The sequence below is a fragment of the Schistocerca americana genome, chromosome 3 (assembly GCF_021461395.2).
Source record: "Schistocerca americana isolate TAMUIC-IGC-003095 chromosome 3, iqSchAmer2.1, whole genome shotgun sequence".
NCBI classification, from domain to species: Eukaryota; Metazoa; Arthropoda; class Insecta; order Orthoptera; family Acrididae; genus Schistocerca; species Schistocerca americana.
The window spans coordinates 386,856,224-386,868,913 of NC_060121.1; the positions used below are offsets into that span (position 1 = coordinate 386,856,224).

Genomic DNA, 12,690 nt, shown 5'->3' on the forward strand with positions numbered 1-12,690 from the left:
ACCCCAGGAGCAACAGCGTCCCTAATTTGCTGGGAAGTGGCGGTGCGGTCCCCTACAGCACTGCGTAGGATCCTACGGTCTTGGCGTGCATCCGTGCGTCGCTGCGGTCCGGTCCCAGGTCGACGGGCACGTGAACTTCCGCCGACCACTGGCGACAACATCGATGTACTGTGGAGACCTCACGCCCCACGTGTTGAGCAATTCGGCGGTAAGTCCACCCGGCCTCCCGCATGCCCACTATACGCCCTCGCTCAAAGTCCGTCAACTGCACATATGGTTCACGTCCACGCTGTCGCGGCATGCTACCAGTGTTAAAGACTGCGATGGAGCTCCGTATGCCACGGCAAACTGGCTGACACTGACGGCGGCGGTGCACAAATGCTGCGCAGCTAGCGCCATTCGACGGCCAACACCGCGGTTCCTGGTGTGTCCGCTGTGCCGTGCGTGTGATCATTGCTTGTACAGCCCTCTCGCAGTGTCCGGAGCAAGTATGGTGGGTCTGACACACCGGTGTCAATGTGTTCTTTTTTCCATTTCCAGGAGTGTATTTGTGGATGAGATAAAGTGATGCTGCAGTTTGACTCAAATTAGGATTCAGTAACCCAAATAAATTACGAGTTTCCGGTTGAACCATATAATAAACTGAAGAAAACATTACCTGCGTGACCTCCACATCGTATCTGACAAATGAGTATATTTTGTCTAAAGAATTTTGAGGAATGTCGTTTGCCTTGAGATTGTAACAGAAAACCTTGAAGCTGTGTAATTCCCACGCAACACTGTGACGTATCAAAACTTAATGCATTCTTCTCGAAATAAGGTTGTAACCGTAAAACAGAGCACTTAGGACGAACATTGTACAGATGTCTAATTAAGATCTTTGGATCAACAATTATCATAACATAGAAAGCTACGGTCAATTCAAAGATATGAACCAGAAATCACCCACGTATGTTTGCTAAGTAAATTTTAAAATTTGGCCTAGACAATGAGGTATGAGTGAGAGAGCACATCAGATAACTTTAAACCCGTGTGATTTGGCTCCGAAAATTACAAACACTAAACAGGTTGAAGAAGAAATGTTTTATTATGCAAATAAATTCAGTACTTCAATTAATTGTGAATTACACGTAAAATTCGGGGCTTGTGGACAACAGAATAAAGCCAGCATCTAAATATCGGCAAGAATGCGACAGCGTGCGTTACCAACAACGTCAATAACGCCACGTGTAAAACGAGATTTTTTCGGGGCTCTACCTCGGGTTCTATTGATTGCAGAAAAAGGCAGGGTCAAGTGTTTTCGATAGCCCTAGGGCTAGGAGCAATTTTGATACCAAGAAGAAGGATCGGCTCATCGTAATTAAATCTACAGTGCATGTTCGACTTATACACTGCCTCCAGCTCAGGCAAATGGAGCAGAACGGTTGTATCTTTTTGCATTTGATGTGGTCTACGGTACGCATTAAAAGGCTAATACAGGCACTACCTAGTTCATAAGAGGTTCCTGAGAAAATCCGGAAACAGAGTTTTTCTCCATTTCTTCGTCGACAGCAGCGGTTTATCTAAATAACTAACACATAACATTGCCCAAATTTCAACATATGTTCTCTAGGTATTTACCGAGTATTGGCATCTCCCCATTTCAAAAATCTTTATCTGTTATCGAGAAACACACCAAAACTACGATGTTTGGATACTAAATCCGAACCACTGACTCCAAGAAGGTTACACACAGTAAACGCCTGTAATTTTTACTATATATTCCTAAGACCCGGATCTCGAACTGTTTCGAAATTTTTTTGATATTTTTATGCTTTTTTGAGATACAGAGGTTCAAATTTAGCCTATTTGTACACAAAAAATACCCACGTAACATCCTATGCGAGGCGAAAAAATAGCATAATACTGAGAAGTACGCTGTAAAATGTCTCTTTTATCATCAGAAGCGTTTTGGGTAGCCTGTGTTGCAGTACTGAAGAACATGCAAAATTTTTGTGCACATAAAATCCGGTCTGAGGTGGAAAATTAGTTTTGCGTTTATCAGTTTCTCACAAGCAGACTGTCAGCATAGTACTGGCGCATGAAGTTACTTGCATGCAGTAATATAACAGGGAAAATGCTAATATTGCAGTACAAAAAAGGCTACTTACTGACTCAAAAGTGGGGTACCAGCTGCCTCACTCTATCTTTTCAGCACTGTCAAAAATTTTCCCAAACATTTTGGCATGTGAGCATATTTGCGCATTTTTATGTTGAGAGAGAAAGAGACAATGGCAGTGCAGTAGGAAACCGATGGAAAAGTGACAAATACTGGAAGAATGTAGACGGTGGCTGTGGTATAGAAAGAGCGAAGAAGATAATGACAGTGTGAGAGAAAGAGAGAGACTCGGTGTCTGGAGAACATAATTAACGGTGACAGAATCGTGTTAGAAAAAAAGTGAAGGAGACAGTGCCAGTGGGAGAGGAATAAAAAGAAGGAGAAAGTGGAAGTGAGTGAGAGCCAGTGATTATGAGAGACATAATCTGTGACAGTGACAACGAGGAAGAGAGACAGTGACAGTGAGAAGAGACCGCAGCAGTGTGAAGGAATGAATAAGGTGGTGGCAGTTGGACAGGGCAAGAGAGAGAGAGAGAGAGAGAGAGAGAGTGAGAGTCAGGAGTCAGTAGAAGGAATTCGTGGGTGTGAGATAGCAAACACTGACAGTCAGAGAGACAAAGAAGATAATGACAATGAGTTGAGCTGAATGAATAAGTGAGAAAGGGCAACTGAGGTGGATGAGTATTAGCTACTTACAGTGGTGGATTAGTGAGTGTGAGCGAGATACAGTTAAAGGAGCTTGTGCGAGTGAGAGATGAGTCGCGTGTTAAAAAGAGCGCGAAAATGTTCGCGTGTTAAAATTTTTAGGATGATTATTGAAGGTGCTGAGGAAAGTAGACTGAGGTAGCTGGTATCCCACTTTTCAGGCAGAGGCTTTTAAACAGGAACATCTTCGCCTTTCTTCGCACATAGTCTTAACCTGCCAGAAAGTTTCAACGTGGATACAGTTGTACTGATATAATACTCCAAGACTTCCATAAAGCACTGAAGGCCAGAGTTATAATTTCCTTAACAACACCACAGTAACTGCCTTGTCTCTCTCTTGCCACACCAAGTTACCTGTTTGCTCCGTAATGACTTCCAGTGTAACTCTAAGTTACGAACTGAAAAGAAAGGAAAAAGAAAAATCATAGCGTGTCAGTTACCTCGTAGCTTTTCGGCCGATTCGCAGCCGACTGACCTTACGGGGCGGACTTTCTAATCTAAGAGAAGTTAATATTAACTCGTTCTCTACTGAAACAAGAAATACTTTTTTCCTTGATTCTGATCTACGTTTCCATTTATAACAGCATTACGGATTACACCAGTGTTTTCGTATGAGCAGTGCTTGCAGCAACATGAATCGTGCTTGGATCTACATGCCTCATTTTGTGTAAACAGTCTTGGCGCGTTGCCTAGCACACTGCTGTGTGGAAGCGATAATAACGAACAAATTACGTTCATAAGTCGTCTGAAGTTATATATCAGCAAGTTCGCGAAATTAGGTTTGAGACACGGTATAGATACTTTAATTTTCCCTGTGTATTTGCGGGCACAGTTCCAAAATTCGGATTTACTAGAAATTCCAGCGCATACAAGACATTTTCATAGTAATACCTTTGAAAACAGTCCCCTTTAATTTTCCATCAACAGGTACAACGTCTTCAACAAATGTAGGAACTCTGTTTTTTATTGCGAGTATGATAAATTATACAAATGTGACGACTATTTTTATGCCACCCCAGAAGTTGTCAGGTTCTTTCCTTCGTCTATAGCTCGAGTTATTTGTTGTTATGATCATGTTACGTGTCGATAAAATTTGATAAAAAATTGTGGTGTACACTTACAACCATGCCCTAGGCCAAAGTACCATAAGAACCAACTGAACAGTCAACCAATTTCACATTGGTATAGAAAATTTGTGGGTGCCATCGTAACACGAGGTTTGTCCAGAAAGTAGGTTCCGATAGGTCGCGAAATGGAAACCACAGTGAAAACCAGAAACATTTTATTTCCAACAGTTAGGTACCCCTTCCACGTACTTCACTACATAGTCGCCGCTCCAACTTGGAGTTCTGTCGTAGTGTTGTTTCAACTTTCCAATACCCTCTTCATTGAAAGCAGCCGCGTGTACTTTCGGCCAGTTGTCTGCACTGGTCTGCTTCAAAATGGTTTAAATGGCTCTGAGCACTATGGGACTTAACTTCTAAGGTCATCAGTCCCCTAGAACTTAGAACTACTTAAACCTAACTAACCTAAGGACATCACACACATCCATGCCCGAGGCAGGATTCGAACCTGCGACCGAAGCGGTCGCGCGGTTCCAGACTGTAGCGCCTTTAACCGCTTGGCCACCCCGGCCGGCACTGGTCTGCAGCTCATTGTCTGTGGAAAAATTTTGTCTTCATAGCCAGCGGTTTTTGTGAGCACAGATGAGACTCAGGGGGAGCCAATCACTGACTGTATTGTGGGTGATCAAACACTTCTCATCGGAAACGCTGCAGGAGCTTCTTGATTGCCCCTGCAGTGTGCGGCCGAGAATTGGCATGAAGAAGGAACTGCTCGACAGTTGTGTCATGTGGGCTGCCTGACAAAGGCGAAATCTCTAACCAGGCCCTCGTACTTGGCGGGAGACGCTATTCAAAAATGGTTCAAATGGCTCTAAGCACTATGGGACTTACGAGACACTGCCCAACACATCTATGCAAAGCTTTACCGGATTTTCCCAGTGGTTTCCATTTAACGACGAGCGGAACGTACTTTCTGCACAACCCTCGTATTCACGAAGGAGTACGGGTGACATATTACGAATGAAGAAGATGCAGAGACATATCCATAAGAATTTAATATCTAGTGACTTCAAAATTAACCAGCTCCAGTAAAAGGAAAGTTGTAGAAACTCTATTACAAGACAAAGAAAAGCCCTTCGAGATTTGTTATTAGTGTACATCTACGTGTAGAAGGTGAAATCGAATGTTCATTGATAAAATTAAAATTAGACTAACCAGATTTTCTGCAGAATATATGTACTTGATCGCTGAGGATTTATAACTCACATTTACAGCTATGTACAGGCAAAAAAAGTACGCTTGTATTACAAAAAATATGTCTCAGCTACGCTGGATAACTTGCGCCATTTGAAGGTAGCATTGTAATATTAACGTACAGTAAAGGTATGCTTGTAATTTCTTTCTTGAAGACTTCATAGCAGCATAGACTTTTATAAACCTATTTCTCCTTGTTAAGACAAAGACATCCTAGAATTTTCTCCTATGTTTCTCTCATTCATAACTTTTTATCGAACTTCAAGTGTAAAATAAAAACACATTATGAATGTTTCATTGCAAATGCAATATTAAAATAAAATCAGACATCAAGAGAACCTGTGGATAGAACAACGAGGTCAAAACATAAGTATTTGGGAATCCAAGCTTATTGGATAAGATACCAGTCCGTCTCTCAACAAAAAATTGGCAGGTGCGAGTAAGAAAGATATCGGCCCCTGAGATTCCAAGACTTTCAAGAATGTTTTAATTTAAAGTTTGAAGTCGGATAACAAACTACAAACAAAATAGTTTTTTGGTGTGCTACAGTTAAAAATTAACAATTTCTTTTTTTCCCTTTACCTGCACAGTGAAACCTTGCTTTTCGCCAAATTTCATGATTCTACAGCAACTGTAAGTATCGTATATGTTTTAATGAGTAAGTTTGCATTAAAATATTTGACATAAATGGCACCGACTTAGAAGCCTCAATTATTTACGCCACCAAAGTGCCGTAGACCTTAGTATGTGACATAAATTTCACTTGATACATCTACTCGTTCCTGGAAAAAAGAGTTTTTAACAGTCGGGCAGATAAAAAGACGGAATACAAAATGCTCCTGTAAAGGTTCTTTGGAGCACTGTAGATGGTGCGGGACCGATTGCAGGTGGTCACGAGATCACCACTGACGTAAACCATCGCAATAAAATAGTGTAAATGTGCCAGTCTGTTAGATGGAATCGGCGCAGTAACATTAACATGCAGACATGAGAGAAAAGCAGAAAGGAATTATCGTGTTTTGACGTGCATATGGAGGAAGTTGTCTGATTTGTTGGTGTATTAAGGCGGACAGCCCAAGCTGTCTACAAGGAATGATACACTTCTCGCAGACAAGTAACATGGTATAAGAACAGTGGTCATAAAAGGAGCCTAACCGACAGCGACTGGAGACGAGTTAATGTCAACCGAATGCAGACCGACAGTAACTTCTGCTCTCAGTGAGTGCGGTTTGATGTCAACCAGTTTCCGAGCGAACAATGTGGACTGAAATGCATGCAGTGGACGTTTCGAGCTACTTTGCAGCAGCAAATAACGCCGCGCGTCTTCAGTGGCCAAATAATGCAGAAACTGGAGAGGAGGGGTCTGGAGGCGTGTAGTGCAATCCGACAAATTGAGGTTTTGTGTTTTTTCAAACGAACCAAGGTGCGGGTGCACCGATAGCCAAACGAGGCATCTAACACGCGCTGTGGGGAGGGTATAGTTCAGGCTGGTGTTAGGGTTGTTTTTCTTAAGATTGTTTGGGCCCACTCAATCAGATTACTGTGTACATGAACTAGGTCGTTTTTTTCAACATCCACATTGAGCAACTGTTGCCTTTTCTTCTAGATAAGCGTACAGAGTATGCTGTGGACACTCCCATCTTCCAAGATAACAAAATCTGTATGCACAGGGCTGTACATATACATTGCTCGTTTGATTAATACTCTGGCGGCCTATTGCAACTTGATTGGTCTGCTAAATCACACTGTCATAATCCCAAATGAAATGTGTAGGAATCCTTTGAATAACGGATGAAGTGTCTCAATATCATTGCTGTTTGGTAGCTCTCTGTATGTAATCTGTTATGCATATAAAACAGTGTGTGTGTGTGTGTGTGTGTGTGTGTGTGTGTGTGTGTGTGCATGTCCTTGACCGATTTCAGACAAATCCAGCGAAGAAACAGCATGCATTGTATCAGCTTTGTGGGCTTTATAACCTCCTAGCTCCAATAGGAGCAGAGTAAGCCTGCAGGCTGGCCTACACAACAGCTGTGTTGTGTTGAAGTAGTATCAGCCTTACTTTATGGAGTTGCTTGGCAGAGCAACCTACAAGTCAGGGGTGAGAAATAGTTTTCAAGCTGTTGATATGCAGGCTGCCGCCAGCCGTTGTGGCCGAGCGGTTCTAGGCGCTTCAGTCTGGAACCACGCGACCGCTACAGTCGCAGGTTCGAATCCTGCCTTGGGCATGGATGTGTGTGATGGCCTTAGTTTAGTTAGATTGAAGTAGTTCTAAGTTCTAGGGGACTGATGACCTCAGATGTTAAGTCCCATAGTGCTCAGAGCCATTTGAACTTTTTTTTGTTTTTTTTGTTTTTTTTTTTTTTTTTTTGTTTGCAGGCAGGCTGCCCTGTGTGTGAACGGGCAGGATGGGTGAAGGTTGAGTGGCACAGAGAGGGGACAAGAGAGGATGGACAGAGAGGAGGCAGTTTAGGGAACAGAGAGCGATGGAGGAGATGGATGGGGAGAGAAGGAGGTGGTGCTTGACAGGAAGAGGGGGAATGAGATAGGGCAGAGGGAGAGGGAGAAGCAGATGGAGTAGGAGAGGGGGAGTAGGAGATGGATAGGGAGAGTGTGACAGTAGGAGGTAAATGGGGAGAGAGAGTAGTAGGAGATGAGTAGGGTGATGTGGGTAGGAGAAGGTATAGGGAAAGGCTAGCAGGAGGAGAGAGGTAGGGTGTGGAGGGGGCAGATGAAATGGATGAGGAGAGTGGGTGGAAGAGGTGGATGAAGAGAGAGGAGGAGGAGATAGACAGGAAGAGCAGAAGGAGGAAATGGACAGAGAAAGATGGGAGGAATAGACAGAGAGGTGAGGGAAGAGGAGATGGATGGAGAGAGGGACTAGGAAGATAAGATGGACAAAAAGAGAGGGGCAGGTGAGATAGGGAGAGAGATGGGCGAGGAGTGGCAGGAGGAGATGTGTAGAGAGAGGGGGAAGAGGATATAGTCAAGGAGGGGGGATGAGGCCTAGACAAAAAGAGGGCAGCACATGATGGACATAGAGAGGTCGAGATGTAGGAGGCAGCTGGAAGTTGTACATGCCTCCTGGGCAGGTGGGAAAGGAAGAGGGAAGGGAGGGATGGGAAGAAAGAGGGGGAGGAGGATGTGGACAGAGGGAGCGGATGAAGATATTGTCATAGTCAGGGCACAGAGAAAATGCGCAAAGAGAGGGATGAGGAGGACATGAAGGGGTGTAGAGTGTGGGGAGAAGGAAATGGACAGATAGAGGTGGGAGGATAAGGTGAACAAGATATGGGGGGGGGGGGGGGGGAGGCTGGAAGGAGTGGGCAGATGAACGTGTATGCATGCGAAGTCGCGCGGAAAAGACTAGTTATCAGTGGTTGACTTCCCTCGGATGCGTCTTAGGAGCAGAAACCTGACGTCTTTCTGCTAGCGGAATTATCATCACAACTGAAGATAGTGTTGGATAGTATCACCGTGACGGCTCCCCAGGGTGACTGCCTTTCTGCCTGATGTGTTTATTTGTATGTGTTAATGGGAGTTTGATACTTGCCAAAAGAAAATTTGAGTGTGGAGCATCTCGGAGGGAGGGTAGCTGACACGGAGTGTTTTGCGCGATAGGAGTGGGCCTGGGGCTGATGCTGCCCGCGTCGTACACGAGCTTCAACACGTACTTCAGCGAGCGGCGCGTGCCGGTGATGGGCGCGACGCAGACGGTGCTGTCGGCCGGCGTGATGGTGTACCCGCTGCTGGTGGAGCGGCTGGCGGCGTGGCGCGGCTTCCGCGCGGCCCAGGCGGCCGTGGCCGGCCTCTCGCTGCTCGCCGTGGCCGGCGCGCTCGCCTACCTGCCGCTCGCCAGCGCGCCCAGCTCCGCGCTGCCCGCCTGCTGCCGCCGGCGCAGGGCCAGCCTGGGCGACGCAGCCGCAGGCGACGACGACAGGGTGAGCGCGCCTCGCTTCTTCCATTGCCAGTTCGACAGTGTAAATGGGTGCTATGCGGAGTACCCGGGTTCAGTTCCCATTTCTGCCGAGGATTTTTCTTTTGTGGAAAGACTTGTGCGGGATCTACTCAGCTTTGTGGTGGCAATTGAGGGGCTACTTGACCGAATAGTAGCAGCTCCCGGTTTGTTAACATGACGTTGACCGGGAGAGCAGTGCGCTGACCGGTACGCCCCTCCGTCCTGCAACCAAGTGATGCAGGGAGTGTTAGCTGATATAGATGATATGGTGGTCTGTGGCCAGGAAGGCAGAGCTCTCCTTATACTTCGTCTTCTTACGTTGTGGTTTCTCTAAGATACACGTAACTCCTTCTTCCAGAAACTCTTCCTCTCTCTCCTCTCCTCCTCTTTTCTTGTCTGCTCCACTGGTGATTCTCTACCCTTTACCTTGCTCTTCCTGTATTGTTGATCTCTGCTTAACCAGTCGGTTTGTACTTGCTTCTCCAATTTTCCTATCGCTGCCCCTTGATCCCCAATTCCAATCAGTCCATTGCGAAATAAACAAGGCACGTGTTTCATGTCTTTCTTCTTAACCTACAAGCTGTCCTCACAATCCTTTTCCCTCATTTTATCATGTTCATCATGATGATATTTCAGAAAAAGCTGCCCTTTTCAGTCTCATTTCCTCTAATATTGACATCATTCTCCCAGACAGTCGGTTCCTACTTCTTTGCATCCATCTGTCAGCACCTCTTTTAGGCTCCAGTATTTCCCTTCATATTTTCCTCTCTCTTTCTCTGATTCTTCTGCACCACATCTTCCTAAAGTTATTGTTTCGACCGCGTAAACATTCTTGTCAGAAGTGATGCTCCGAGAAGTCATGGACAGATGTCAACGTAACTTACTACACACAGACACAATTGGTGGTTATATAAGTGATTAGAGTTGCAGCTCTCTGTGACAGATGCACTGTCCAGTAAAGTTAATGTGACTACCTGTCATAAGCCAGAATAACAATCTTTTGCAGCACAGAGCACTGCGAGGCGTGCAGGAAGATTGTCAGTTGAGGTTTTGGTACGAACCACTAGGATTTAGAGCCGTGCAGACTCCAGTGCCGTGGCCAGCTGGGCTAGATTTCTCTGTTGACGATCCACGGTTCAAACAGCCTGACCGACGTGGCCCCACAGATTCTCAACTGGATTGGCAACTCTCAATAAATGTCATAATAATGTGGAACTTTTTTTTAAAGTCCCTTCGTGGTATGCGCTCATACAGCTGTGCACAAACTCGTAGCGAAACTTCGAAAATTAATGGTAGGTTTCCTCATGAGGACATCAATTTAAAATGACAGTAGGCTTCATACTTTAATCAATGTTCTTGTGAACTAAGCTTATTAAAAATCTTACTAAAAATAACAATACATTTTATTTAGTATTAGATGCTTGGCACAAAGTCCGGTTTCTTTTTAATTTTGAGTTTCATACATTGGCCTGCCGGGGTGGCCGAGCGGTTCTAGGCGCTACAGTCTGGAACCGCGCGACCGCTGCGGTCGCAGGTTTGAATCCTGCCTCAGGCATGGGTAGTAGTTCTAAGTTCTAAGGGACTGATGACCTCAGAAGTTAAGTCCCATAGTGCTCAGAGCCATTTGAACCATTTTTTTCATGCATTGTTAAACCAGGACAGTCCCATTCAAAATCACAGAATCTATGCACAATGAAGTATAGTTACTTCTCTCTCATTCAAAAATTATTCCAACAACTATTATACTAACTGGCTAAATGTTGTAAACGACTAACGATGTCTGTTTATTGAGAACCACATACTTTTCTGGTCAGATACACACTGCCTGTAGAGGCCAGAAGGTAATGATGATATGACTGAGAATTGTTGATTATGAAGTTGCTGTGGTGCGCAGGAGCTGCAGTCCCCTGTGTCGGACGTCAAATTGTGCGGCGACCTGCTGTCCGAGGGAGGCAAAGTGTCCGACCAGCAGCTGGTGGCCAACGGGAAGCTGGTGGCGGAGCAGCTGTCCGGCAAGCACCATCCGGCGCCGCGGCAGGAGGACCGCGAGAACAGCCGGCGGCTGCTGCTGGACCCAGGCCGGGGCGCCGATGGCGACAGCGACGGCGACGACGACGTCGACGCCCCGACGGTAAGCTGCCCAACGGTCGAAAGCCGTGCCGAGCGCTGACTGAGATTTCGTGATCGTAAAGCAAGGGGACCCGCTTCCATGGCCGAACTAGGGGTTTTCCGCGATGCACCGCTCAGCTGGAATGTACCTGGCGTGATTGGCCCCTTGGGTATCGAGAGGCACTTCTAACACACTCTTGCATTCGTTCAAGCCCCTGGAAGGCGCAGCTCCTGCTACCGCATTGTCTTTGTTTTCTGTTTCCTGTCTCCGCTACCTACCGCTGCTGTCACACACGACAGTACTTCACGATTTTAACTATTTCTTCCCTGACTACCCCTTCCGGTCGACTTCCGGTTGCTTTGTGGTGCTTGGGACGCCGTGACCAGGCCGTGTGTGGTCACCACTGCCCTCCACGTCTCCCGCCCTGTCATCGAGCCAGAGGAGCCCCACGTGTGCTCATCTTCCATCACAGTCTTCAACTATGGCGACGCTATTACCAAGTGCGTCCAGACGTGACGATATTCCTTTCTTCGCTGCTGAAGGACGAACACCGATAGACATCCAGCGGAGAATGAATAATGTGTACGGGGCAGCACCGTTGGGGAGTGGTGCACAAAGTTCCGTGCTGGTCATGATTCGACACCGGTCAACCTAGGAGGTCAGCCACAGTCAAGTGGAAGACACTCGAGCATCCGCCTTATAGTCCTTATCTCTCGCCGCGCGATTATATAGCCTTCCGTCCTTTAAAAAAGTCCTTGAAAGGTCAGCGATTCCTGTCGGACGAGTATGTGCTGCCAAGAGTTACGGATTTCTTCACACAACAGGTCATGGTGTTTTACCAAATGGGTGTCTTCAATCTGGTGTGCTGGTCGCATGATTGCATCAGTGCTCACGACGATTTTGCCTGATTGGCATACCGATTCTGGACTCTACGGCCATCGAACGGAAACATTTCCTTTATATCTTAACTGACAGGGACTGTACACGAATGTCGCCTCTTGTCAATGACGATCGATTTCAAACTAGATAGCAATTGGTGCTGTCAGTGACTGCAAGTCCACCTGATCCAGATACGGCGCGAACATTGCAGTGCCATCTGCATGCAATCTATATTTAAGTCGAGTACATTGCAGACACCCATAGGCCACATCAGCACATAAAGCTGCACGTATTCAGTGGGCCAGATCACTCAGAAACCGCACAGCACTTCATTGGAGGCACGTGGCGTTGACCAAGTCGACATTTTGCCACTTTTCAAATGATGCTTGGCGTCAAATGCACCAATGGTCCAATGAGGCGTTAGACCCGAAGAATGTGGAGGATGTAGGTATGGCCGGAGGTTGGTATGAGATTTTTTTGCTTCTTTTCGTACCCTGAAATGCGCCTACTCATTTAGGTTGTTGTGAACATGAACCAGAATGTTTGTTTCATCTTTCTCAGTGACCAAGTATTGTGCTTTCTTCTACATCTGCATGATGAGCTGTGCTGTGGACACTCCTCTCTT

At 46.0% G+C, this 12,690-nt stretch overlaps 1 protein-coding gene across 1 annotated transcript in view; it reads left to right on the forward strand.

The window, feature by feature from the left end:
* LOC124606105 overlaps positions 1-12,690 on the forward strand; it is a 236,930-nt gene that overhangs the window by 207,139 nt on the left and 17,101 nt on the right. The window contains exons 7-8 of the mRNA XM_047138070.1: positions 8,740-9,059; positions 10,971-11,207. Coding sequence (XP_046994026.1) covers positions 8,740-9,059; positions 10,971-11,207 — 557 coding nt within the window. The remainder of the gene's footprint in view (positions 1-8,739; positions 9,060-10,970; positions 11,208-12,690) is intronic.